Below are 27,782 nucleotides of genomic sequence, written 5' to 3'. Positions count from 1 at the left end.
CCTGCCATGCCAGAGTCTTCTGAGCCAAGCAGACCATGTCAACCCTATGCCATGCCATGTTGTGCCAGCCCCGTGCTGTGCCAGCCCCGTGCCATGCCATGCTGTGTTGTGCCATGCCAGTCCCGTGCTGTGCCTTGCCATCTGCATGCCATGCCAGGCCCCCATGCCGTGCCAGCCCATGCTGTGCCGTGCCATGATAGACTCTGCCATGCTGGGCTCTACCGAGCCAGGCAGACTGTGCCAGCCCCATGCCATGCCATGCTGGACCCTGCCGTGCTGAGCTCTTCAGAGCCAAGCAGACCGTGCTACCCATGGACTGTGCTGTGCCATGCTGTGCCAGCCCTGTGCTGTTCCATGCACTGTTGTGCCAGCCCCACGCCATGCTGTGCCGTGCCAGTCCTGTGTCGTGCCAGCCCCACGCCATGCTGTGCCGTGCCAGTCCCATACTGTGCCATACTGTGCCGTGCCAGCCCTATGCCGTGCCAGTCCCATGCTATGCTGTGCCAGCCCTGTGCCGTTCCATTCCAGCCCAGTGCCGTGCCAGCCCCGTGCCGTGCCATACCGTGCCGTGCCAGCCGCGGGCTCGGTGCCGATGCGCGGCCGGTGACGCGGCAGGGCCGCTGGGCGGCGCACCGGGCGCACCGGGCGGCGGCGGCGGCGGGGCGGACCGGGCGCACCGGGCGGAGCGGGCGCAGCGGGAGGCGGCGGCGGGCGCGGCGGAATGGACGAGCCCAGCATCCTGCGGCGCCGGGGCCTCCAGGTAAGGAGCACCGGGGAGCGGGGGGGCGGCTCCCGGGCACCGGGCACGGCGAGTGGGGCACCGGCGGTGGCTCGGAGCCCGGCGGGGGAGGGGGGAGCCGGGGAGAGCCCAGCCCCAGTGAGCCTGGGGTGCTCTGGGTGCGGGTCTGTGAGGGGTGGGTGCTCTAAGTGAGAGATGGGTGCTCTGGGGACATGTGAGGGGGTGCCGCGTGTGCAAGAGGTGGGTGCTGCGGGTGAGAGGTGGGTGCTCTGGGTGTGTGCAAGAAGTGGGCGCTGTGAGTGGGCGGTGGGTGCTCTGGGGGGGTGTGTGCAAGAGGTGGGTACTGCAGATGAGAGGTGGGTGCTGCAGGTGAGGGGTGGGTGCTGCCCGTGCGAGAGATGGGGGCTATGTGTGGGCAGCGTGGGATGGTCAGGACAGGAGCCGGGCACCCAGCTCCGGGAGCAGGGCAGGGTATGAGCCCCAGCCATGCTGCGACGTGCTGGGGGGCCACCCGCCTGTGTGGGTGCTGGGTGCTCTCATGAGAATGTCGTAGTCTCTCCAGCCCAGCACACGATGCCGGCCATGCCAAACCTCTGTGCCAGCATTGATTTGCCCCTCCAAACAGCCGCCCCCTCCATCACCCTGTGTTCCTGCTCCTGGCAGGCCAAGGGGTATCCATCCTCCCTGCCCACCCTGCACCCACTTCCCACAGGAACACCGACACCCACTGCCATGTGTGGAGGGGTGACAACCACAGCCCGCCCTGGCTCACAGAGATGAGTGCTGAGCCTGATTTTTCCGGGTGACTTCATGTCTCCCTCCGTCCCCATCCGCAGCGGGGAGCTGCAGTAACCGGGGCGCCCAGCCTGAGCTGTCGGGGCGGTTGGAGGATGGCACAGTGCTGCCTTCATCCGAGCTGGCAGCTCCGCAGGGCAGCCACATTCCGCCGCACGCTCAGCCCGGGAAAGGGCCCTGCATGTGAGCTGCCTCCCCACGGATGCAGACGGACAGAGCCACGGCCTCGGGCTTCAGGGCTCTTGGTTGCGGGCATTGCTCCTGGTGGTCCCAGGGGAGGGCAGGGGTCCTGGCTGTGTGCCTGCATCCCCATGGCAGGAGGGGTGGGAAGGGGCTTCCACCAGTGAGCTAATCCCAAAGCGCTGAGCAGCAATGCCATCCCTGATGCCGTCCCCACAGGGATCAGCTGATGGTTAATCCTGGCTCCCACCAGGACCTGCTGGTAGGAGACGCAGGGTGCTGGGTGGGTGCATCAGGCACCCTGTGGGTGCTGGCCCTGTGGCACTGCCCCACATGGGTCCCCAGAGCCCTCGAGGGATGCTCTGGCTGTCCCCAGGGATGGCAGCATGGCAGCCCCCAGCAGCAATGGGTGTTGGTGCCACAGGACCTCTCTGTGCCCTTGCACCCATGGGTGGGGAGACTGTGCCATGGGGCAGGGGTGACATGGGGACAAGAGTGTCTGTTCTCTGTCCCATCTGCACATGGCTGGGCAGTAAAACCCTCATCAACTGCCTCTTCCTCTGCTCTGGGGATGGCGGCCGGTGGCACAGCCCCAGGTGTGAGTGGGGACCTAGGCTGGGTGATGGGCAGGGCTGAGTGAGGGTGCTGGGGGGCTCCTGCTTTACACAGGGACCGTGCACCCCCTTCCTCAACCCAGGCCTGGGGTCACCCAGTGCTGTTGGGTGCACTGGGACACCCACATCCACCCCGAGCACCCACCCCCAGCACCCATGCCACGCCGGGGGCAGACACAAACCCGTGGGCCCTGGGGATGCCGAGTCCCTGTGCGCCCAGGCATGATGTCACCTGTTGCCACGGTGATGATGCTGCATCACTGCGTTGCAGCGTGCCCCAACCCCGGGATTTCCACAGGGGCTGCGTGGTGTGGGCAGCAGGACAGGGCGAGGTTACCCCAGGAGATGTGGGGTGCATGGGTGCTGCTGCGTGCCCTGAGATGGGTGGCAGCAGCCCCTGCCCGTCGGGAGCTCCCTGCCCAGGTCAGGAATGTGTGTAAGCTCCTTAGGGGTACGGAGCCGGTGGGTACCAGTGGTGGGTGCAGGATCAGAGCGATGATGGTGCATTAGCCAGCACATGCCCCCGCCACGTATGCCAGCATCCTGTGGTGTGCCACGGTTCATGCCATGCCCCTCGCAGTGTGCCAGTGGGATCTGTGCCACTCTTTGTGGCATGCCCGGTGGCACATGGGTGGGTGCTGAGTCTACGCCGGAGCTGGCCGGTACCCACCGCGCCAAGAGGATGGCGTGGGCTGAGGTACCTGCCTGCAGAGCTGCCCTTTGCCCTGTTGCATCACCTGCAAGCAAACAGCTCTTGCAAGAAATATTCCCAATGGCTGGAAAAATAGTGTGGGGGCTGCCAGCGGCTCCCCACACCTGGGATCAGGGAGACAGGGCACAGCCACCACCCCAGGGCCATGCTCCAGCCAGGTGGCTGGGTGCTGCTCCCGCTCCACCACCCTCCTGCCCTCGCTCTCGGGTCCGGCCACGGGGCCACCAGCCCTGGGGACTTCGTTCGCTGACCCTGGGCGGGTGGTTTGTAGAGCTGGGGGACCCTGGGCACGGTGAGTGCGGACCGATCCTGCGGTGTCAGGGGCCAGCTGCAGGCAGTGGGGGTACTGTTTGGTGCATGGCTGTGGGCTGGCAGGAGGTGGGGTCCCACGCATGGGGACCCCCTGATGGCTGGGGCCACTCTCTGACCCTGCTTCTCACTTTTCTTGTTGCAGAAGGAGCTGAGCCTGCCGCGCCGAGGAAGAGCGTAAGTCCCCGTGTGGGGCCACCCATGGCGTGGGGTGGGGTGTCACCAGGAGGGATGTGCTCAGGGATGTGGCACCGGCACCACGGGGGGGCAGCAGGGACAGGTGGCAGATGGCGCTGGGGCTTGGCATCACTCTGTTCTCTGACACTGGAGGGACCTGATTGTACATGTGCTGGGGTGTGCTGGGGTGTACTGGGGTGTGCTGTGCTCTGCTGCAGGTGCATTGGGGTGTGCTGGGGTGTGTTGGGGTGTTCTAAGTGGTATTGGGGTGTACTGGGAGGGCACTGGAAGGTGGGGCTATGTTGAGGCTGTACTGGGGCTGTGTTTGGGATGCACTGGGGGGGCACTGGGGCCATCGTGTTCAGGATGCACTGGAATAGCACTGGGGCTGTACTGGAGCTGTGCTGGAGCTGTGCTGGGGCTGTGGTGTCTGGGCACCAGCAGTGCCCCAGCACATCCTGGGAACCGCACGGATCGGGGCTGCCTCTGGGTCGGGTGCACCGGCGGCCCGGGGGCTGCGATGCCGAGCCGTGCCGAGCCAAGCAGTGCTCAGCCGTGCCGTGCCGCAGGGGCGGGCCCGGGCCCGTGGGCCGAGCAGGGGGAGCCCCGGCGGGGCCGCCGTTGCCGCCCGCCCGCAGGAGCCGCCCAGCGCGGGGGGAGCCGGGGCGGCGGCGGCGCGGGGAGCGGGAGCGGAGCGGGAGCGGAGCGGGGCGGCGGCGGGATGAAGTCGCGGCGGGACAGGCTGAAGATCCCCTCGCTGACCTTGGAGTGAGTCGGAACTGGGGCGGGCCGCGCCGGTACCAGCCCCAGGGGCGGGCTGCGGGGCCCCGGGGCAGCCTCGTCCCGGATCATCCCTGTTCCGGAGCATCCCTGTCCTGGTCCATCCCCATCCCGGAGCATCCCCGTCCTGGAGTATCCCCAGCCCTTCCTCCTGCATCCCCAGCCCCGGGACTCTCCCGGTGACACCCACCCCTCCGCCACCTCCGGCAGCACCAGACCACCCAATGTCTTCCCCGCCACAGCCTTAGACCCCCCAGTGCCCCCTCTGTCCCCTGTGCTCCACTCCAGCCCTGCCCCACTGCCCTCTCCCCCTGCCCTGCCTGGCCCCCGAGCCCTGATCCCCTGGCTCCAGCCCTTGCCCCCTCTGCCCTTGGTCCCTGGCCCCCTCCGCCCCCCCCCCCCCCCAGCTCTTCTGGGGAGCTGTGCCACCGGGGCACCCACCGGCAGCCACTGACACCGTGCCGGCCCGTCTTGCCTTGCAGCTTGTCTCCGAGCAGCCAGAGCCCGACGCTGCTGAGCCCCTGCAGCCCCTGCAGCCCCTTACTAACCCTGCACCCCTGGAGGTAAGACTCCCCCCGCAGACCCTCCCCGGGCATCACAGCTGCCAGCTCTGGGGAAGGCAGGAAGGAGAGGTGGAGATGGGGACAGCAAGGTGGGTCCCCCCCCCAGGCATGCTCTGGAGGGCCCCAAAAGCAACACTGTCTTCTGCCAGGGCATGTGGGACAACAGGGCTGGGGTCTGTCCCCAGCCCCACACATCCCAAAAGTGACCTGGCTGTGCCAGTGGGCTCTGTCTCTGCCACCGTCTGGTGCATTTTGGGAACCCTCTACAGGGATGCTGTCACAGTAGCTCAAGCTCAGGCTCCAAGCATCCTTGTTTTGAGGGAGGATTGTCTTGGAATCAGACCAGGGCAGGGCACCGTGATGGGAGTGGGGTGAGAGTGGGGATGGTGCCTTCATCCCAGCTGGGAAACCTCCCTATCCACCTTTGCTGCTCCACCGAGGGGGAAGGGGAGTGGGGAACTGCTCTAGGGGATGGGTGCCCCCCACTCAAAGCCCAAGCCCCTTGCGGTGCCCTGCTGGGTGCTGCTGTCGCAGAAGACATGTGGCCAGACCTCGTGGCAGGTGTTGGCTGCGCTTTGCCCTGGGGACAAGGTGCAGCGGGTGTGCTGGCACCCAGCAGTCACACCCCGGCCCTGCGCCCCATGGCATCTGAGGGACAGAGCTATGGCCTGCCTAGCACCCATGGGTGACGCTGGATGCCTCCATCCATCTGCTGGGGAGAGCAGCTGGCACCAGGCAAGAGGGAACCGTCTGGGAGCTCTGCTGCTGCTCAGCAACAGGCAGAGCCATTTGTTGCGGGCAGGCAGGAGCCAGGCTGCTGCCTGTGCTCTGCCTGCACACCAGAGTCCCTGCCTGCCGCGCGCCTGTCGCTAGTCCCGGATGGCCACCCCTTGCCCACAATGGCTGTGGCATGTGAAAAAACAAGCGTGGCCACGCAGTTGCTCAGCTGAGGTGTCAGGAAGAGCATTTTGGGGGATGCTCGTGGTGGGGATGACATGGGAACAAGGACAGGGATGAGGACAGGTAGTCTGGCAGCACCCATGGGTGCCTCCACGGCTGCCGGGCAGGAGTCGAGGAGAAGCGTGGTGCTGCTGGGGTTGGTGCTGCCCTTTTGCCGTGCTGGGACCCTGCCTAACCCCACCAGCATCGGGACTTGTGGCCGTGGCACTGGCTGGTGGCCACCTGGTGGGCATGGCGATGCCATCCCACTGGGCTTGGGAAGCTCCAGCAGCCCTGGTGTGCTGCCGCACAGGGTTTTGTCACTGGCACTAAGGAGGATGGATGTCACTGGGTCTCTGCTTGGGATCTCCCTGATTAAACGGGAAAGCTGGCATGGGAGGGAGGTGGCAGGGTGCTGCCGGGGCGCTGCTGGGTGGGCGCCCTCCGAGCGTGGCATGCCATGGGCGGCAGGGTGCTGCTATGGGGGACTGCTCCCCGCAAGGGAGCCCCAGGCCTTGGGGCCACTCCCACTGACTTGCGGGGGAGGGATTTGTGCCCCACAAATGCATGTGGCAGATGCTACATCTCCATGGCAACCCTGACCCCATTTTGGGGTGCTGCCCCATCTCTACGGCAACCCTGAGCCCCTTTTGGGGTGCTTCCCTCTCTCTATAGTAACCCTGACTGTATTTTGGGGTGCTGCCCCCTCTCTATATCCTGACCATATTCTGGGGTGCTGCCCCATCTCTGTGGCAACCCTGAGCCCCTTTTGGGCTGCTGCCTGTCTCTGTGTTAACCCTCAGCCCCGGTTTTGGGGTGCTGCCCTCTGCCTCTGCCAGCCCCAACCCCCCTTTAGGGCGCGGCCCCGTCCCTACGATAACCTCGACCTCATCTCAGGGCGCTGCCCCCTCTCTGTGGGCACCCCCCTATTGATCCCCCCTCGCCTTTTGGGGGTGCTACCCCCCCCCCCGTCTCCATGGAAAACCCGAGCCCGTTTCGGGGCGCTGCCCGTCTCCATGGCAACGCCGGCGCCGCCGGGCGGGAAGGGGCGGGAGGCGGCGGCGGGAGCCCGGCCCGGCCCCGCTCCCGGCCCCCGGCCCCGGCCCCGGCCCCGCTCGCCTCCTTCCGCCGTGCCGGTGGCTGCGGCCGGGCCCCGGCGGGGCCGAGCCGCCGCGATGTCGGACCCGAGCTGCTGGGGAGCCGCCCCGCCCGGTTACCGGGGCCAGCGGGCCGCCGGCGCCCTGCTCCAGCGCTCCAAGAGGTACCGGCCGGCGGGGCGCTGCGCCGGGCCGGCGGCGGGGGGGGGGGCGCCATGCACCGGGGTGCGTGCTTTGGGTGGGGGCCACGCACCGGGGGCTGCACCGCGGTGCTTGGGCTGGGAGGGGTCTTTGCACCGGGGGGGCACCCTGGGGTGCTTGGGCTGGGAGGGGTCTTTGCACCGGGGGGGCACCCTGGGGTGCGTGGTTCGGGGGGGCTATGCGCCCGTGTGCATGGCTGGGCAGGGGAGGTTGCACCTGGGGGGCACCCTGGGGTACTTGGGTTGGGGGGGTGTCTTTGCACCGGCGGGGCGCACTGGAGGGTGTGTGGGTTGGGGGGGCTGTGCGCTGGTGCGCATAGCTGGGGGGAAGTGGTGTGTGGGTTGGGGGGGCTGTGCACCAGTGTGCGTGGGGGGGGGGGGGGGAAGTTGCCCCCGGGCGACTCGAGTGCATGGGTCTGGGGGCACTGTGCACTGGTGTGCGTGGGTTGGGGGGGGGGGGGCTTTGCACCGGGGGAGTGCTTGGGTTAGGGTGGGAACATCATGCATGGAGGGTTGTGCACTGAAGTGCATGGTTTGGGGGTGTCTTTGCACTGGGGTGCACACCACGGTGCATGGGTTTGGGGGGGTCTGTGCACTGGGGGTTGCACAACGAGCTGTGTGGTTTTGGGGGGGGGGGCTGTGCACCATAGGTACATCTTTTTGTGGGGTGCTGTGCACTGAGGGTGCATCCTCAGAGCTGGGGTTGCCAGAGGTGGGGCTGCATTGGTTGGGAGCCCACTGCCATGGGGGGTGCAGCTTTTAGGGTCCCGGAGCATTAGGGGATGCACGTTTTGGGGTGCTGTGTGCCATTCCTGGGAGTGTGTGTGGGTTGGGGCTCTTTGCAGCAGGGTGCATGTTGAGGGGGGGGGTGTCTTGCATGCACAAGAAGGGGGGAACACCCCTGTGAGCCCCTGCGCCAAGGTGGGCACCATGCTGATGGGACATGTCCCATGTGGTGCGTGTCCTGAGCCAGGGTGAAGGTCGCCAGGGGGCTTGGGGTGGGTGGGATGGGGCCAGTCCCTTGCAGCCAGCCATGGGCTGGGGGGCAAAGTGGGGAGGCAAAGGGCTCACACACTCTTCAGCAGCACGGCTGGGGCAGCGTGGGGATCTGCTGCGTAAATGGGGTGCTGGGTGGGCTACCCCAGGTCTCCAGCTGCAACGTCAGGCTTTACCCAGGCAGGTAGGTGGGACGTGTCCCTGAGGAGGGGGACAGGCAGCACTGGCAGCCCTGAGAGGGGTGTGCTGAGCACCTGCTGAGCCCCCCGGATGCGGGTGGCAGAGGCTGGCACATCCATCCAGCAGTTTTGGGGTGCCACAGCCAGCTGAGGCATAAACCCCTTCCATGACTTTATATAATAAAGGTGTTTAAGACAGTGCGGAGGCAGTGGGGAGATATTCCCATTGTGAATGTCTTTGAATATTCCTGTGGGCTGGTACAAAGCGACACACGGTTGCTTAGCAAACGAATCCATCCAGCACCGAGCCCATCCCGGGAAGGTGCCTGCTTCACCTGGTCTGCGGGAATTGCTCCTGCCGGCGCACGAGGACGGGCCCGGGGGACTTTTAATAAATAAGAGAAGGCGCTGGATGGGGTTTGCCAGCCTGGGGTGGCTGAGCCGGGGGAGCCCTGGGGGAGATGTGTAATTGGAAAGATGATCTAGGCAGTCATCTGTCTCCAGCTGAGCATGATGAGGCCATAATTCTCATGAAGGGCAGAGGATTTGCTCTTCTTTCATCAGTATTCCTAGAATCCACAGCGAGAAACAGTCTGGCCTATTTTGCAGTGGGCAGAAAGCATATGATGTTTTTTAGTGGGATTAAGAGGTTTGAGGAATCCTAATTTCCCGTGGCGGGAGGCTGAGATGGCCGGCGCAGGGCAGGAGGGCTGGTGGTTTGATGGCTGATGGGGCTTTTCTTCTCCGTGGATGCTGCCTGTGGCTGCCCACACCTTGCACACCGCAGAAAAACGTGCCGGCAGATGTGACAGGTACCATTTCCTACCCACTGATGGGAAACTGCAGCATGGGGACGTGCAGGGATGCATCCCATGGTGCGGGGCAGTTCTTTTAGGCTGGTTTCTTGTAGTGCAAAGAAATAAGTCTCTGTGCAGCTTGTTTCCCCACAATTCCCTGCAAGGATTTGGGATTTTGCTCTTGGGAGGTGCCCAGCACATTGCTTGGTGCTGGTTGCGGGGGGTGGTAAATAAGAGCATCCGCAGTGCCAGGCTTTCGGCTGGGGTGGGATGAGGGGCCAGAGCGGCTCCACAGAGCGATGCCGGGTGCCTGGTGGGGTTGAGAAGATGTGGTGGGGTTGTGTGTGGCCTGTGCCAGGCAGCATGTTGCATTTTACCATCCAGACTTCGGTCCCCAGCCTCCCCCATCCCAGCCTCCCCAACCTCCCCCATCCCAGCCTCCATCCCTGGAGGCAGCCAAGTTCAGTGCCATCACAAGCCATGGAGGAGAAATGTCATGGAGAAACTTGGGATGCAGCTGCTTGGTTTAGCAGGTTTCGATGTTAAACACAAACTTATCCCACTGGAAACTGATTGTTCCAGGATGTGGCTATCCATGGCACTTCCTCAAACCTCCAGGCGCCTCAGTACCCTGTGCCCATTTGGGGGATATGGAGGACAAATACCCACAGACATGGGAAGAAGGGAGCTGGGAGCACCACCTCAGGCTCTGAGTCACGCAGCCGGGAGCGGAGCCACTTGCTTGCCCTTTGAGCCTGCACCCGCTCCCTTACCAGCCTGACCCTGCCACCACAGCCACGCTGCTCCCACCACCCTGCACCCCCTTTGCCCCAAACCATTGGCTTTCCACATGGAGCACCGGGCTGACATCTGACGCGCAATGCCCTACTGTGCTGGGAAGTTTTAGGGGTCGGATTCTGTGGGAGAGGAGTGGGATGCTGCTATCCCTCTGTGAATTCACGTCCCAGTGATGGCCCTGTCTGTGGCTGGGAGGTTTAGTGTGACCCTCGGCATTGCACAGTGCTGACTCCCCACCCGGCGCTGCTTGTCCAGATCCTGGCGGAGCCGTTTGAAATGTCGGTGTTGTGCTGCCCAGCTGGATTCTGCCCTTCCCACAGCTCCAAGGAGGCAGCCTGCAGGAAGCTGCCGGATTTTGCTCTGTCTCCTGCCTGTGGACATCCTGGCCGTGCGGTGCAGAGGCTGGGTGCTGGTGGGTGGTGGGAGGTGCCGGTTCCTCCTCACAGGCAGCCTCGGGACGGGTGACACATTATTTTACTCCAGGCTTTGGGGTCACATCGGCTGTCACACACTTTCTGCATCCTTCGAAATAAGTGCTGGATGGCAATGGCAGCGCCAGGGCCGAGGCAGCCTCAGCGTGAGCCACACAAGAGATGCTGCCGGCAATTTAACACTCCATTTTTGATACCAAATGCTCAAATTAGGTGATGGAGGCAGAGAGGGCAGCAGCCCTAGCTCCTGCCTTCAGGGCTCAGCAGCTCATCTCTACCCTGAGGCTTGTTTCTAGCCTGAGGTTTCCATGCTGTGAAGGATGGGAACCAGCTGTAGATGATGCGTCAGGCGAAGGGGGGTTAAAGTGGTGCAAGATGGTTGCGGAGCTGGAGCCGAGGGTGGAGCGCACGGAAACAGGAAACGTCGGCCTCCCTCTGTGTCACCATTACTGGAACTTGCTTCATTAAAGGTTTGTTTTCACTTCCAAAACGAAACTGAGCAAGCACGAGCGAGCCCCTCGTCCCCTGGGATGTCCCCCCTGAGCCCCAGCCAGACACAGATGCACATGCACCCCGTTCCCCACGGCAGGACTGAACGGTGAAGCGATGCCAAACCTCTCTGCAGCCCTCCTGGTCAGCCAAGCCCTGCCTGTGCTGCCTCAGTGGCGGGTGGGTTTGTGTGCAGTGCCTCAGTTTCCCATCCGGCATGCAGAGCCGGCAGCAGCAAGAGGCTGTGGTTTGCTCTTGCTCCAGGCGTGGGTGCTGGGCTGAGTTTGCAGCTGTAGGCGCTGCAATTCGTGTTCAAGCCTGTGTTCAAGCCTGAAAAGCAAACGGAGGGGCCAGGCAGGGACAGGAAGGGGTGAGTGGCTGGGGGGGGGAGGTTTTTGCTTTCCCCCCACCCCCACCCCAGCATCGTGGCTCAGCTCCAGCGCTGAGCAGGAGGCTCCGAGACCTCCGAAGCCACTGCAGCTCTGGGTGAGCTCAGAGGGTGCATGTCCCAGGGGGGCACCCAGGGACCCCTCACCCTGGATACAGGGAGGGTGCAGCTGGCAGACGGGGGGGTTGGGGGGTTGGAAGCAGCCTCCCCGGTTGCCAGCTTGGTCAGGACCTTCAGTCTCTAGCAGAAGAGTTAGGGCTTCTGGTTTTAGGGTGGGAGCAGGAGAAGCCCCACAGTGGGGCAGATGCCAGGTGCTGGGGTGCTGGGCATTGTGTGTGGAGCCCTGACCACACATTGCCAGCATTGGCTGTGCATCAGTGCCATGGACATCCTTCTGGAGGAACGGAGTGTTGCAAAACACCATCCTCTTCACCCCAGATATGTATCTGCAGCTGGTTTCTGGTTTTGGGATCTGGGGAGAATCCCTTTGCGCTGGTGTATCTGATTTTGCGGGTGTATCTGGCCACTGCATGATGTGAAACCATGCCCTTTAATTAGTGGCATCCATGTGGGTTCCTGTTCCCAACTTGGCAGAGAAATTCAGCAACACTTTTGCAGATTTTGCAGCTGGGGAAGCACAGCTAGAGGAAGGGGAAGGTTGTTCTCACACTTGAACTTCTGCTCTGTGCTGTGGATAGCTGCAGTTTGCTCTTGGCGAGTGAAAGAGAACGTAAATGTGCCCGTTGTATTTCAAATGGGCTTGAAATGGGCTGCGTGCAGTGGGAGGGGGCTGCAGGTGAGCTTTTTGAGGCTGTGCAATGCTTGCAAGACAGCCTTGGTCTCAGGGTGTGGAGAAGGGCTGCAAGGAAAGGAGAAATGAAATTCCTGCAAGAAGGATTGAAATCTTGTGAGTTGGGAGGGTGGGAATGGAGACGGTGTTACAGAGACCTGGCAGCAGGGGATGTGGCCTTTTGGTTGTTTCAGAGGAGCTCTGCGGGATGCTGGGATGGGGTACTAGGGTGGGAGTTTTGGGGTGTTCAGGGTGTTGAGATGCCATTGCTATCAGTATGGCCTTGCTGCTGCTTTTCAGCCGGTGCCAGTGCATGTGGATTCCTCCTGCCGAACCAAGCTGCATCTCTGCTGGAGCATCACAAGTGCCCAGCAACACCGCAAAGTCTCAGGGGGTTGGGGACCAGCTGTCCTCTCTGCTGTGACATGGGAACCCCCACGCATAGGGAGGTTTATAGGGACTGGGGCGGGGGGGTATGTGTGTCACATTTTCTACGTGATGGAGCAGGTCTGGTTGCAGCCGCTTGGCATTTCCATCCCTTCCTCCTTTTACATCCCTTTTGCTATTCCTGCCCTTGGCCTGTTGCCCAAGGGGCTGCCTCCCTCTGCCCTCCCCAGCGAGCCAAAACCAGAAGTGGGACCTCAACGAGACAGTTCATCGTTAAAAATAACCCCGTCGGCCCGTCTCCGGCAGCACTGAACCAGGGACAGATCTTCCCTGTGGCCAGAGATCCATAATCGATGGGGTGAAAGCAGCCACGTCCCCTGGCACAGGGCATCACGTACAAGCGGACCTACATGCTCAGGCCCATCCAGCCCTGCCCGTCCTTTACTTCCCCAGATTAATTCCCTCTCTTTTTCTTCCCTAGCTGCCGAAGCAGCAATAGGAAGAGCTTAGTGGTGGGCACCCCCTCTCCGACCCTCTCGCGGCCACTCTCCCCACTCTCCGTGCCGACAGGTAAGGGATGTCCAAGGGGGTGGGTTGGGCATCTCCCAAAATTACCCAAATATTTTGGAGGGGTGGTGGGGAACCCTTCTGCTTCTGCAGAACCTTGTCAGCAGCAGTGGGCTGGCTTCCACCTGCGGGTGCCTTTTCCAGGAGGAAATAACTTGGGAAGTGATTTATCTTCTCTTCCCTCTGGAGCAGCTGCTTGTGGCACCCTGGGCATTGGTGACTTTTTCCCGCTTTCTCCCCACAGCCGGGAGCAGCCCCTTGGACAGCCCACGCAACTTCTCCGCCAGCACCTCCATCAACTTCCCCTTTGCTCGCAGGTGAGCTCCCAGCCCCCCTCCCAGACCATTAATATTCACTAATATAATTCACCAGCTGGGACAGTGCTGTTAATCTCAAGTTATTTGCTTTGATTTTTTTTTTTTTTTGGCTTTTTTTCTTCCTGGTGTTTGCTCTGCCGTGGCCGGTGCCTCCCACCACCCCAGCCATGCTCCTCGGACTGACAGGCGAGTACCAGGGCCGGGCTGGGGCTGCTTCGCATCAGCATCCCCCTCTGCATGCATGTCTGGGCAGGAAATTTTGCTCTGGGACTGGTCTCCCTGCAGCTCCGAGAGCAGAAATATCCTTGTTCCCATCACATCATCCCCAGCCACAAGCTCAGCCCCACTCTGAGCGCTCCCAGCGTTTGCTCAGCAGATGTCCTTGGACGGGTGCTTGGCCAGGTCCCCACGGAGGCAGACCTTGCTGTATCCTCTCCCCAGCCCATCTTGCTCCAAACCCAGATGCCAAAATCCTTTTTAACTAATTAATTAATGACACACATGGGGGCAGATGGCTGATTTTAACCCATTGATCATCACATGGAAAAAAGCTGGAGGCTTACAGATGATTTTCACACTTGAAAGCCAGACTGTGGGGCTAGGGGTTTGCGAGCCGGCTGGCAGCGAGGACAGGCGGTGGTGCCAGATCCAGCACCCTGCCAGCTCCTGCCGTCCTCGGCCCTGCCTGGGAAGCAGCGGTGGGAGGTGAAGGGCCTGTCTTGACCTGGAGGTTGCCCTGTCCATTAGAAACGTCTCCAAGAGGAAGCATTCGCCTACGTATGAGCACTTGCCTTCCTGTTTATAACCGGGCTCTGCTCTGTGGCGCCTGCTGTCTTGAGATGGGTCTTTAGGAATCCTCATTTATCAAAGAACAAAGTCCCAGAAAGCTGAATTTTGCTCTAATTAAAAATCAGCTTCTCCTGGGGTTTTCTTTCTTCCGTCTGAAACAGATTTGCTGCCTCAGCGAGCCCCAGTGCTGTCCCTTTGTGGGGACCCTGCTTGCTGTCACTGTCCCCAGGCATGCTGGGGTTGCAGAACAGTCCCCCTCACCTGTAAACCCCTCTTATTACACCCAACTTAAGTCCATTCCAAAAAGAGGTTTGTGGGCTTTATTATTCAAGTCAAACCTGTGTCCTTGTCCCCATCCTTATCACTCTGATGTTATTTATTTGCATTTAGATGTTGGGTTTTTTCCTGTCTCTGATCGGCATGTTTGCACTCGCAGGGCTGATGGCAGAAGGTGGTCACTGGCTTCGCTCCCCTCCTCTGGCTATGGGACCAACACCCCCAGCTCCACTGTCTCGGTAACGTTTGCTTTCTCATGGCAGCAGGCAAGAAGAACCCAAACTCCTTGATTTTGGTGACGTGTCCCCCAAGCCCTGTGGCATCAGTTCCTAGGCGGCCCCTCTGTTCCCGGAGGAGCTTCAGCTGTGTTGTGCTTTCCAAATGGCCTTTTAAGAAAGCCATAGAGCTCGGCTGACAGCTTACAGCATCCCTGGGCGTTGCAGCACCCATGCATATCACGGGTTGAGCATCCCGTGGATCAGGGAACGGCCAGGCTGCAGCTGCCTGGGATGCTGCAGGTGCAAGGGATGGGGCTTAGTGGAGTCAGATGGAGTAGGAGAGCACGAGGGTTTGGGATGGGAGCAGGCAGTGCAAACCACCTCAGGCTGGCCTTGCTGCCCATATTTCATGTTACCAAGTACAGAGCCTGCTGCCCGTCAGCATTTCCAGCCTCCTCAGAGACTCTGAGGAATATTTTCCTTGTGGGCTTGCTGGTTTCCACCCCGCTGCTGGGAAGCCTGGATCTGTCTCCTGATCCCCTGCATCTCTCTTTCTTTCCAGTCATCTTCATCCTCCCAGGAGCGCCTGCACCAGCTGCCGTACCAGCCCACCCCTGACGAGCTGCATTTCCTTTCTAAGCATTTCCGCAGTACGGAGAGTGTCACGGATGAGGAGGGGCGGCACTCGCCCTGCCTGCGCCCACGATCCCGGAGCCTCAGGTACGGCACCCACTGTGGGGAGCACCCATGGTGCTAGCGGGACGATGCACCGGCTGCTGGCGCATCCAGTGCATCCTCTGCCCTCTCATGAGTTGTTCCTGGGATGTCCTGCACCTGCTGAGCCCATCCTCAGGTGCTGACCCCTGTACGGATTTTCCCTTTGCAGGGGGGTGGAGGAGCTATGGCTTGAGGTTGTAGATGCCTCATCCCTGGAAATATTCAAGGTCAGGTTGGGCAGGGCTCTGAGCAACCCGATTAAGCTGAAGAGGTCCCTGATTACTGCAGGAGGGTTGGACTCGATGACCTATGAAGGTCCCTTCCAACCCAAACTGTGCCATGGGTCTTTGACTCTGTCATCCTAAGCTCTGTGATTTTGGGCATTAGGGTCTGGTCCTCAGCGTCTTCTCGACTGTTGGGATGTGGCATTGATCTCCTGGCAGCAGACCACACCTGAGAGTGAGGTTTCCTGGGGCTGAAGCTGGAGAAAGTGGGATTTGTTCCAAAATACTTGGTTTGCAGCTTCTTGCTCAATTGTCTCAAAGGTTTTGGTGGAGAGAAGGGGACCACCGAGCAGAAGCCCAAGCAGTGGCCGTCCTTGCAGGGCACGGCTGGGAGGCCACTGGCCTGACCTGCCATTAAAAGGTTAAAAATCCCATTTCTGGGCTTGGGTCAAGGAACATCCCCCACCTGTGTTTGCTGGGGATGAGTATCAGCCTGGCCTTTGACTCTGCAAAAAGCAAGGAGCACAGGTGGATGGGCTTTTGTGGGCTGGAGAGAGGAGAATTTGGAGAGAGCATCCTGCCAGTGGCTGTGGCACTGTGCGAACTGACCCCATGGACCTGCCAAGCTCCACGTTGCTGCTCCAAGACCGTGTCCTGCACAAGGTGCTGGTCATGTTTCCACTTGTCCAGCACCAGAAGCTTGTGCTTTTCACAGGGGATGTTTCAGTTAAATCCTCTTTTCCCTCTGAATAAACTCCCAACCTTCTTTATACCAGAGGCAGAGCCCTAGCCCTGCATGTTGCTGAAACTTCATTAAAATCAGATTAATTGTCTGACAGGGTTTTGTAGGTGGTGTTCACCAAAGAGATGTCAGCTCTGTGGTCAGCATGGCATGGCAAAGGCTGGGCTAGGGCTGGCAGCAAGTGGCTTGGGTCTGGTTTTAATCACCACATTTATTATATAGTGGTTAATGAGCTGTTGGCTGCTCCTGCGACTTGCTTCATATAATGGGATCACCAGGCAGGGGCCTGAGAGGGGCGATGCTGGACGAGGACAAGAGAGAAGCCTGGATTGATGAAACTCCCTGCATCCGCCGTGGGGTTTAGTTGGGGTGTTTGTGGGTTTTTTTTGGCTGGTGAGCTGCAACGATGGCAAGAAATGGTTGGATCCAGAGGAAGGAAATTATGAGCTTGCCCTTTGAAGCCAAGTGGCTGGTGTGCCAGCCCCTCTCAGCTCTGGATTTTTGTGGGGTTGAGTTTGGAGACCTGGGTTTACGGGAGGTTAACCTTCCCTGGACAAGGTATTAGGGACCTCCAGATCCATGCACAGTGGGAGGGATGCTGCTGGAAGTGCTGGCCCAAGGCTGATGGCTGTGCTTGGTTGAGCTTTAACCGCTTGGGATTGGAGTTAGGAGGAGGGAACAAATTGTTCTCCAGGGGTATTTGCTATCTGCATAGATGTAGATGAGTTGGACCTCCTAACGCAGCTGGTTTCCTCCCTCCGCAGCCCTGGACGGACGAGTGGAACGTTTGATAATGAGGTTGTGATGATGAACCATGTCTACAAGGAGAGGTTCCCCAAGGTAACTGCTGGGACTGGAGGGGGCGAGCGTGGTAGTTCCTCCATGGCGTCCTGACAGCATCTTCTCCAGAACAACCTCTTCTCCATGCTGGATTATAGAATGCATGGGTAGATACCAGGGGGTGTTGAGGATGCTGTAGACATGGTAATGGACTGGGGAGGCAGGGACCTGTGGGTCTGCCTCATCACACATGCAGGCAGAGGTCTCTGGAGACTTTGGTGGAGCTTTTCCAGTCTACCGGAAGCTATGTCCCAGGTGGGGCCATGACGTACACGTAGATGTTGGAGCTGCAGGAGGTGGTAGCATGAGATCCTGGCTGGCCAAACCCAACGCATGGCATGGGGATGCATGTTCCTGGGCATCACCATCCATTCTGCCTTGCAGGCCACGGCCCAAATGGAAGAGCGTCTGCAGGACACCATCACAAACTTCTCTCCGAGCAGCACTCTGCCACTGGCAGATGGGGTGCTGGGCTTCATCCACCACCAAATCATTGAGTTGGCCCGCGACTGCCTGGCCAAATCCCAGGGAGCTCTCATCACCTCCCGCTACTTCATGGAGCTGCAGGAGAAACTGGAAAAGATGCTCCGAGATGTGAGTACGGGGCAGTTCCCTGCCCAGTGCCATCTCCTGAGGCCACCAATAGATGCCTGGCTTCTGTCTCCTCTCCGGTAGGCTCAGGAGCGTTCAGAGAGTGAGGAAGTGAAGTTCATCGACCAGCTGGTGAGGAAGCTGCTGATCATCATCTCCCGTCCGGCTCGCCTTCTGGAGTGCCTGGTAAGGCATTGGCAGCTCTTGATGGGTCTTGTCTTTCAGGGCCCATGCCCACAGTCCTCTCTGGCTGGCCACAGACCATGAAAGTCAAGGCATCTTCTCACCACCTTGCCTGGTCTCCTGTGGGAGCTGCTGCTCCTCGCTATCCTGGCCACGCTGTAGCAAGGAGCTAAGACCATTCCTAGCACTGAAGCCTTTTCTCAGAGAGGAGAAGCTGGGCTTTCCTAGCAGAGTAGGGAGATGTGAAACTCTTGGCCAGGTTTCTCCCCCATTTTCAGGGTGGTTTTAGCTGTTGCACTGAATTTATAAAGCACTCGCCTTTGTGCTGTGGTTCCTGCAGCTGGAAGAGGGGTGGTGGTGAAGTGTGCTGCTGGTGTGCTCTCCTTGGTTTCCCCTCCAAGGCCAGCTCATGGTGCTACTTTTTTCCCCCATCAACTCTTTACAGGGGGAACGATGCTAGAAACAGGAGCAGAGTGTTTGACTTTCTCCTGGAAGCATCCAGAGCCCGTCCCGATTACAGGTGTCACCTGCAAGGCTTAGAGGAAAAGTTTAACCCTGCAAAGTCTCACTTCTCAACTTGTGCTTGGTTTTTCCCATCCAGGAATTTGACCCAGAGGAATTTTACCATCTCCTGGAAGCTGCAGAGGGACATGCCAAAGTTGGCCAGGGAATTAAAACCGATATTCCCCGATACATCATCAGCCAACTGGGGCTTGTCAAGGACCCACTGGAGGGTAGGGGAGCATTTGGGGTGTGGCCCTGAGGTCTGCAGCAGGATGCAGACTCCCAGTTTGGCCACTGGCAAGTGGGAACGAGCACTGGGAGGTGGCTGGGGGACCAGTAGGGCTGAGCTGGTGTCATGAGGAAGGTCACAGCAGGACCAGGAAGGTGTCCAAGTCTCCAGGCCTGTCCCACATCCTCCGTTATTGCTCCCGACACATTCGGCAAAGCAGATTAAGCTCAAGAACGCTTAATCCATAGGAAGCCGTGGCCTGGGGGTGGGGTGGGGAACTGTAATCCCCAAAGAACACAGGAATGACTATGGAAAAAAGAATTATGTAAGTGTTTAAACTCGTTCTGAACCTCTTAACGTCATGACCTGAATTTCTCCATACGATAGCTCGAGCAAAGTGTGTGGCTAAATCCCTGTGGGATCTGCAAGTCTGGAAGCACAGTGGTTGGTGGGGAGTTCTTTTGGTGGGGGTTGAGCATGAGGAAGGTGAAAACCATCCTTGTTTTCTGCAGAAATGGTCCAGCTGGATCACTTCGACAGCGGGAACACCATCACACCAGAGAATGATGATGCCAGTGAGGTGAGCACCATCGCACCTGCATGATCCGGCTGCTGCCTCCAGCTTCATCCTGCCTCACCCCACACCAAGCTCCTCTGCTGTCTCAGGCTGGGAGACATTAATTTGGGTTGTCCCCAAGGGCGACTGCTGTGTTCAGGTGTAATATCTCACAGCCTCTCATCTGGCTGCTTGAGTGGACACAGCTCAGAGTGGGCTCTTGATCTGCAGAGCATCTTGGTCTTCTGGTTTGGAGTTTGTGGCTGAGGGAGGGTTGGCTTCTGCCAGCAAGGAGCACTTGGAGGTGATATGTGATGATGCTTGGTGCGTTTGTGCCTGCACTCAGAGCACTGGCATGCCGGGAAACATTAAAAACCTTCTGTGACTTCTTCAGAGCCAGCCTTCAGCCACCATTCCTCGGAGGAAGCCCTGTGAGGGGGACTTTGAGACCATCAAGCTAATCAGTAACGGGGCTTATGGGTGAGTTGGGAAGTTCCTGGCCCTTGTCTCCACCTGTAAACACCTCCAAAGTCCTCCCTGCCCGAGCCCCACATTGCTGGTGGCTGGAGGACGTGTTCTGAGGTCCAGCTGTCTGGCTGTCTTCTAGGGCCGTGTACCTGGTGAGGCACAGGGAGACACGGCAGCGCTTCGCCTTGAAGAAAATCAACAAGCAGAACCTCATCCTGAGGAACCAGATCCAGCAGGTGTTTGTGGAGAGGGACATCCTCACCTTTGCGGAGAACCCCTTTGTGGTCAGCATGTTCTGCTCCTTCGAGACGAAGCGACATCTCTGCATGGTGATGGAGTATGTGGAAGGTGAGGATGGGATTCAGGGCTGGATGGTGCAGCGAGGAGGGGAGGATGTCAGTGTGACCACTGGGGACACCACCTGGACATCTACCCTGCTTTGCTCCAGGGAGCACAGGGAAGCATGAGGAGATGCTTTTGTGATGCTGAGTCTCACCTTGATGAAGGTGGTGGCTATACTCACTAGGAGAGCGTTTGTGCCCCATGCTGGGGCATCAACACTGCTCCAAGGAGGGATGGGAGTGTCTGGTTGGGAGCCTGCTTGGCAGGAGAGGCAGCATAGCCCTGCCCACGGGCCTCCTTGAGCCCCTCATGCTCAGGACCCATGTCCCCACAGGGGGGGATTGTGCCACATTACTGAAGAACATGGGCCCTCTGCCTGTCGACATGGCGAAGATGTACTTTGCCGAGACCGTTCTTGCGCTGGAGTATCTCCACAACTATGGCATCGTCCACCGGGACCTCAAACCTGACAAGTGAGGATGTGGGTCAGGTCTGAGCAAGGATGGGGCTCGGTTTGGATGGGGAAGGGAAGGGACTGATCCAAGCAAGAGGGTAAGGCAGAATGAGGTCATGGGTTTTGGTGCCCAAAGACCTGGCTCTGTGCCATTGCACCAAGACTAGAGGTCCTGGGGTCTGGCTGGTCCTGCTCAGGTCTCCCCAGAAGCAAACGGCATCGTTGTGGGCCACCTATCTTCTCTTGCAGTTTGCTTATCACCTCCATGGGCCACATAAAGCTGACAGACTTCGGTCTGTCAAAGATCGGCTTGATGAACATGACCACCAACCTCTATGAAGGGCATATGGAGAAGGACACTCGGGAGTTCATGGACAAGCAGGTACAAGGTCCTGCCCCGCCTGGTGGATCTGCCATCCCTGGACACCAGGATAGCCTCGGGACTTGTTGCAAAGTTCATTGCAGAGGTGTCAGCCACTTCTTCCCACGTAGGTGTGTGGCACTCCGGAGTACATCGCCCCAGAAGTCATTCTCATACAGGGCTATGGGAAGCCTGTTGACTGGTGGGCCATGGGCATCATCCTCTACGAGTTCCTGGTGGGCTGCGTCCCCTTCTTTGGAGACACCCCCGAGGAGCTCTTTGGGCAGGTCATCAGTGGTGAGTGTCGCTGGCAACTTTGCTTGATTCACTTGTCCTTAGTACGTGGAGAGCTGTGTTCCTTCATCTCATGCTCAGTTGAACAGCGAGGAGGCTCCTCGAGCTTTGATTTCCCAGTTTGGGAGGATGCTTTCATCTGCTGCACTCCTGGGGAACCTTCCTCTTGCCCAGAAGTGACTTCTCCTGCGACCTCGTGTCATCGCAGCCCCCATCATGTCCAAACTCTTCCAGCCACTCCAAACTCTTTTTCCTTTTCCCTTGCAGATGAAATTATGTGGCCGGAAGGGGACGAGGCTCTGCCCATGGATGCCCAGGATCTGATCATGCGGTTGCTGAGACAGTGTCCCCTCGAGCGCTTGGGCACTGGTACGTACAGCAGCCCCCACACAGCACTTGGGGGGGGTGACCAAGCACCCCAAATCAGATCAAGCTTGTGTGGTGCTGAAACCAAAGCATGTCCTGCCGCACTGAGGATGCTCGGAGGAGGTCCCCTGCTCAGGGTTCACCCCAGGAAAGCTGCACAGGGCTCCGGTCCATCCTGGTTTAAGCTGTTTGGTCTGCGTGGAGGAGAGACTGTGCTGTTTGGGATGGGAGCAGGAGCATCCTGGAACCTGCCCCATCCTCTGATGTGGGTTTCTCTACCTGGCAGGGGGGGCACACGAGGTGAAGCACCATTCCTTCTTCCTTCACCTGGACTGGAACGGGCTGCTGCGGCAGAAGGCCGAGTTCATCCCCCAGCTGGAGTCAGAGGATGACACCAGCTACTTTGACAGTGAGGCCAAATCCATCCCCTTTCCCCTGCTTTGCCAATCCGTTATCCCAGCTGCAGTTCAGATGCTCCTCTGGGAGATGAAAATCTCCTGGGTGAAGTTGGTCACTTTACAACCAAAGCCACAAAACAGATGCCATCCCGTTTCCAAACCATTCAGCCTTACCAAAAGCCACACTTTCTCACCCCAAAACTCCCCTGGGATTTGGGAGCAGGTTGTCAGCTGCAGGACAGCTCCCCACGGGTGCAGGTCCCCCCAGGACCACACGGGTGGGCAGGACACGGTGTGTTGTAGGCAGGGTGACAGCCCTGCCTGCTCTGGCTCTTGCTTCCAGCTCGCTCTGAGAGGTACCGCCACTTGGATTCGGAGGATGAAGAAACCAACGACGAGGAATCATCTGTGGAGATCGGACAGTTCTCCTCCTGCTCTCATCGCTTCAGCAAGGTGCTCCAATCCCTCCTCCAGCATCTGAAAGGAGAGGCTTTGGCACTGCGGCTGGCACAGTTGTGCCAAGTGTCAGTGTCTTGGCTGATGCTGGAGCATCTGGATTCCCGAATTTCTGCTCCTTGCTGACAGCTCATCTCCTCCTCAGGTGTACAGCAGCTCCGAATTCCTGGCAGCTAACTCCAACCTCAGCCTCTCATCCTCCGACCGCAGTCACAGTGAGGACAAGGAGGAGCGATGGGACAGGCACTCAGGAGATGAGGACAGGAGCCGGCTGGTGGGCACAGAGCCCCGGTGCGTGGTGAGGTGGGGGATGCGACGCTGATGTGGGCTTGTGCCGGCACTGAGGATTTGTGCCAGTGTGGAGGGTTTGTGTGGGCACCAAGGGTCTGTGCCACCATCGAGGGTTTGTGTGGGCATTGAAGGTTTGTGTGGGCATTGAAGGTTTGTGTGGGCATCAAGGGTTTGTCTGGGCATCAAGGGTTTGTGTGGGCATCAAAGGTTTGTGTGGGCATTGAGGGTTTGTGGCAGCACCAAGGGTTTGTGCCACCATTGAGGGTTTGTGTGGGCATCAAGGGTTTGTGGCAGTGCTGAGAGGTTTTGTCGGCACCGAGGGTTTGTACCCTATTGAGGGTTTGTACCAGCATTGAGGGTTTGTGCCAACATCGAGGGTTTGTGCTGGCAGTGAGAGCATGTACCAGCATCAAGGTTTTTTGCCAGTACCAAGGGTTTTTAGAGGCATCAGTGGGATGTGTTCCGGGATGCTGCAGTGGCTTGATGCCATCCTCCTGGCCCATCTTTGATTATCCTGAGCTTTCCTGCTGTCCCGGCACAGGCTCCGCTCCTGGACATCCTGCAGCTCCACACCATACACCTCCTGGCATGAGCGAAGCCGCAGCCCCGCCGCGCTGCCCAGCACCTACAGCCTGGACACCATGCCCAAGTTTGCCTTCTCCTCAGAGGATGAAAGCCCTTGTGTGGTGTCTTCCAAGCCGGAGAGACCCAAATTTGTGCTGGGAGACCCTGACGCAGGGACCGGCAGTGTGGTGAAGCCGTTAGCATTATCTGGTGCGTAGGCTGCAGACACCAGTGCAGGATGCTCTGGGGCTGGCTCTGCCAGTGCAGGATGCTCTGAGGTCTGTATGGCATGAGGTGGCTTCTCCATGTCCCCAAACTTTCCCTCCTCCCCTCTGCACAGCTGATCTTGTCAGCCTGAACCGTATCCGCCTCCGGAGCAACAGCACCGGCACCAAAAACTCGACTCCCCGGGGTCTGGAGCCGGGCGGGAGCCATCGGCTGAGCGGCAGGAAGGACGTGCCGGACAGGCAGAGAGCCTCGCCTGGCAGCCGTGTCCCCAAATCTGCCTCCGTCTCAGCTCTGTCCCTCATCATCACATCAGGTCCGTGCACCGCACGGTTTATCCTGCCGGGTGGTGGTTGCCGCATGGTTTTCCCAGGCTGAGCTGGCTTCTCCCATTTGCAGATGACTTCAGCAGCAGCGCCCTGATGAGCCCCATCTCCCCCCACTCCCTCTCATCCAACCCCTCTTCCCGTGACTCCTCCCCGAGCCGAGATTCATCCCTCACCATCACCAGCCTGCGGCCCCCCATCATCATCCACAGCTCGGGCAAAAAGTACGGCTTCACCCTGCGAGCCATCCGCGTCTACATGGGGGACAGCGACGTCTATACTGTCCACCATATGGTCTGGGTACGTGGCCTGGGCTCCGCGTGGGGAGGCACCAGCAGTGCCAGACACTGTTTCCCGATGGGAAAACCCCGGGAGGAAACTGACATTTGCATCGGATTAAAATCTTGGTCTTTGGATTGCAGAGCGTGGAAGAGGGGAGCCCTGCGCAGGAAGCGGGGCTGAGAGCGGGTGATCTCATCACACATGTGAACGGCGAGTCAGTGCTGGGTTTGGTTCACCGGGATGTCGTGGAGCTGCTGCTGAAGGTGGGTGATGGGAGCTGCTCAGCTCGCCTGGAACCGCTGCGTCAATCCAGCAGCTCCCTGGCATCATGTCCACCAGCAGCTGAGGCAGGAGCCGGTTTGGATCCGGTGCTTGGATCCAGCACGCTGCAGTGATTTGTTTTCTGTCCCCCAGAGCGGAAATAAAGTGGCCCTGCGGACCACCGCGCTGGAGAACACCTCCATTAAAATCGGCCCCGCTCGGAAAAACAGCTCCAAGACGAGGATGGCACGGAGGAGTAAGAAGAGCAGGAAGAGGGATGGCCAGGACAGGTGAGTGGAACTGGAGTGGGATAAAATGGCATTTGTCCTGCTGTGTGCCACACCTGCAGGGATGCTCTGGCTCTGCCATACCAGCATGTCCAGCAGGGTCCAGTCCTGCCAGCCCTGGTTCGACAGACTTTGGGCCACCAGCTTCAAGGAGAAACCAAGGCTTTTCGCTTCCCCACCACTTTTGTGTGTCCCCCTCCCAGGAGGAAATCCCTTTTCAAGAAGATCTCCAAGCAGTCATCAGTCCTGCACACCAGCCGCAGCTTCTCCTCTGGTCTCCATCACTCACTGTCCTCCAGCGAGAGCCTTCCTGAGTCCCCCACGCACAGCCTGTCCCCGGGTCCTGCGACACCCTGCCGCAGCCCCGCGCCTGACCTGCCCCCAGGTACCGCAACCCGTGGCAAGGGGGGATATTTGCTCCTGGCAGGGTGGGGATGCCACGTGTCCTTCCATCCCTTGCGGTGACCTCTTTCTCTTTGTACGGCAGATGCTGTGTCCCCGCAGAGCACCTCTCCCGCCTCCAGTACCCCAACATCACCTGCTGGCCACGTGCGCCCCAGCTCCCTGCACGGGCTGGCACCCAAACTGGGTGGGCAACGCTACAAAGTGGGACGTCGCAAATCCACCAGCAGTATCCCCCCCTCACCCCTCGCCTGTACCCCTTCCTCTGCCCAGCGCCCACCTTCTCCCCAACGCTCCCCATCTCCGCTCCCCGGGTACCCCAAACCCCCCCATTCCTTCCAGGGCAAGACCCTGTCCCCCCCAACCATCGTCCGGCAGAGCTCACGACCCCGCAGCGCTGACTGCCCCCGCTCCCCCCTCCTCAAACGCGTCCAGTCGGCCGAGAAGATCGTCACCATCCTGGCGGAGAAGAAAAGCGGTGGCCGCAAGCTGGGGATGGAGATGCCTGCGGCAGATGGGGAGGCCACTGGGGAGGGCGAAGTGCCGCTATACCCCGGGGAGCATGGTTACCACCCTGCTGCCTCCCGCCTGGGGGAAAGGCACGACCGGGACCAGGAGGTGGTGGTCATGCGGCGCTTGAACCTCTCCGAGCGCCGGGACTCCTTCAAGAAGCAAGAAGCAGTTCAAGAAGTGAGTTTTGATGAGCCGGAGCCAGTGCCGGCAAGCGAAGATGGCAGCAAGAGCGAAGCCGGGCAGGGCACGGCTCTCCAGTGTGGTGGCGTGGGCAGCACAGAGCCAAAGCCCAAGCCCAGCCCCGTGCCGCAGATCGCGGTGCAGGGATCCGAGAGCGACGAGCAGGAGCCGGTGGTGGCCGAGTGGGAATGCCAGGGCTCCTACCCCGTCAGCAGCGCCGAGCAGCCGGCTGGCAGCACCCCTGCCCCACGGTGGGATGGATGCAAGCATCGGGACCGTGGCTCCCAGCAGCACTGGAACTGCGGGGAGGGAACAACTGGAGCAACTGGTCCTTGGCAGCTGCCACGGGTGCTGCCAGCATGGGGCCAGGAGCCGGGGGTTCCTCAGCTCTCTGTACCCCGCGGCAGCACATGGAGTGGGGCTGAGCACACCTGAGCCCCATGCCAGCATCTGGGGATAGTTCTGGCTCCCCACGGAATCCCACCTCCCTGAAAAACCCATTCCACGCGACATATCCATGAGAGACACGTCCCCGGAGCCATTTTGGATGTCGGCGCTGGCCGGGTTGGCTGCGCCCTGGCACTTCACCTCCCCCGAAGGCTTTTTGTACTCCCTGAAAGATGCTCATATTTTTATAGAGACGCAGGAGCTCTTCCGGCGGTGGCATTTCCCTGGCAGGGCCCCAGCCTCTGTGTATAGAAAGGACTTGATGCAAATATTCATTAATTAATTTATTACTTTTTATAAGCTAAATGGGCAGTGCAGGACTGTCGCAGGGTCCCACCTGGCCCCGGGGGGTCCCAGGCTTTTCCATGCATCTATCTCCCAGGCAGATGACACACTGTTTTCCAACCTTGCAAAGACCCACTTGTTTTTTTCCCCTCTTTTTAACTTCAGTTTTAGCTGGAAACACCCCAAATCTCCTAAGAAACCCCTGCTGGGGTGATAATTCTAATATTTTTTTAAAAAAAAGTTAAACCAAAAAGCCCAAACCTACAGCAACATCCCCCGAATGCTGGCGGTCCAAGCTGGGATGCATAGGGGTGATTTTATTTGCATATGAGTCATTTTATAAGCGTGCAGCAGATGTAAAGCTTTTAATATTTTTATTTGGAGCCTTTTGGAGCCACTTGGCTCCATCAGCCCTTCCAGGTGGGAAAAGCAGAGACCTCCCCATGGGGTCAGCAATGGATGCAAGTATTAACAGGATTTTTAGGGTCGGTTTTTGCTCTTTGCATTTCTCCTGGCACCACACCCTGTGGTGGTCGTTGGTCGGTGCAGACAGACATCCATAAAAAGCCAGTTTTTTGGTTGTTTTTTTTTTTTCAAAAAAAAACCCTGACTCAGCAAGCGCCTGTGCTGCTTCTCCATTTGTAATTTGGAAATTTCTCCCCCTCCTTTCCCCCCCTCGCTTTTTATCTAACAAACTACAGCTCGACCCAGCGTTTCCCCTTTATTTCTACTGTTTTCTATGATATAAATATTTCCATTTGATAATGCATGTACCGGCTTTTTCCCCCTGCTGCTCTTTCCCACCCTGGTGCATTGAGCACCGTGCCGGTGATGGGGGGACTGTCCCCGGTTTGCCGACCCCCCCTGCCATCGGGCATCATCGTGCCACCGCCACCGGGTGCGTTTCCTACCCCGAAGCAGCCGGCAGATTTTTTGGCTGCATGTTAGATGATGTTGTGCGTGTGCGGTTTGTGCCAGGCTCCGTATTTTGCTTCTCCCACCATGAAACCGGGGCCACTTAACCCCAAAAAATGAGCAGCTGGAGCTGCTCGACATTTCTTTTGCTTCTTCCTCCACCGTCTGTATTAAGGTCTTGGGAAGGTTCGGGGGGGACACCGGGCACCCGTTGACCACCAGCACAGTGGGAAGCGGGGCTCAGCCGTGCATTGGTGGTGCGAATATGGCGGGAAACGGGTTTTTTTAATGGAAAATGTCTTAAAAGCCAAGGGGACCATGTCTTCCTGCCCAGCGCCCAGCTCTGTTCTTACCTTTGGGAAGTTTTATGTTGCATTAAAATTGTTCCTTGCGATGAGCCACGGCATGGTGTCTGCAGCCGGGGGCGGGTGGGGGGATTTGGCGGTGCCGGCACTGGGGGTTGGCTGGGCAAGGAGCACCCGCTGCACAGGGTGATGGCGGGGGGTCAGTGGGGGCTGGTGGGTGCCAGAGCTGCCTTGGCTTGGGTGGGGA

The 27,782-nt window shown here is 59.4% G+C and overlaps 1 protein-coding gene across 8 annotated transcripts; it reads left to right on the top strand.

Moving 5' to 3' along the window:
- Positions 1 to 485: 485 nt before the first annotated feature.
- Positions 486 to 27,627, top strand: MAST3 (microtubule associated serine/threonine kinase 3). Of its 8 annotated transcripts, XM_056336282.1 has the most exons (30): positions 486 to 760; positions 3,495 to 3,526; positions 4,096 to 4,294; positions 4,789 to 4,869; positions 12,842 to 12,930; positions 13,172 to 13,244; positions 13,410 to 13,430; positions 14,470 to 14,548; positions 15,090 to 15,247; positions 16,975 to 17,050; positions 17,435 to 17,644; positions 17,726 to 17,827; positions 18,426 to 18,558; positions 19,070 to 19,137; positions 19,508 to 19,593; positions 19,721 to 19,929; positions 20,258 to 20,396; positions 20,627 to 20,759; positions 20,870 to 21,035; positions 21,300 to 21,401; positions 21,685 to 21,807; positions 22,140 to 22,249; positions 22,398 to 22,543; positions 23,085 to 23,317; positions 23,448 to 23,648; positions 23,732 to 23,958; positions 24,081 to 24,203; positions 24,355 to 24,491; positions 24,692 to 24,873; positions 24,976 to 27,627. In XM_056336282.1, exons 3-30 carry the CDS (start codon positions 4,248 to 4,250, stop codon positions 26,016 to 26,018), a joined length of 4,497 nt encoding a protein of 1,498 aa, XP_056192257.1. In that variant the 5' UTR covers positions 486 to 760; positions 3,495 to 3,526; positions 4,096 to 4,247; the 3' UTR covers positions 26,019 to 27,627. The 8 variants fall into 8 exon arrangements, with proteins under 8 accessions (XP_056192257.1, XP_056192256.1, XP_056192258.1 ...); XM_056336281.1 differs by lacking the exon at positions 4,096 to 4,294; XM_056336277.1 differs by lacking the exons at positions 486 to 760; positions 4,096 to 4,294 and adding an exon at positions 1,118 to 2,751.
- The last annotated feature ends 155 nt before the right edge of the window (positions 27,628 to 27,782 follow it).

The sequence above is a fragment of the Falco biarmicus genome, chromosome 4 (genome assembly GCF_023638135.1).
Source record: "Falco biarmicus isolate bFalBia1 chromosome 4, bFalBia1.pri, whole genome shotgun sequence".
NCBI classification, from domain to species: domain Eukaryota; kingdom Metazoa; phylum Chordata; class Aves; order Falconiformes; family Falconidae; genus Falco; species Falco biarmicus.
The sequence above is the reverse complement of the archived record's forward strand: the minus strand, read 5'-3'. Positions and strand labels throughout refer to the sequence as shown.

Coding starts and splice junctions, on each gene's coding strand:
- MAST3 (XM_056336277.1), top strand. CDS start 2,485: ATGCCACGCCGGGGGCAGACACAAACCCGTGGGCCCTGGGGATGCCGA. Junction 13,245..13,409: donor AACTTCCCCTTTGCTCGCAG/GTGAGCTCCCAG, acceptor CCACCACCCCAG/CCATGCTCCTCGGACTGACA. Junction 22,250..22,397: donor GCTCTCATCGCTTCAGCAAG/GTGCTCCAATCC, acceptor TCTCCTCCTCAG/GTGTACAGCAGCTCCGAATT.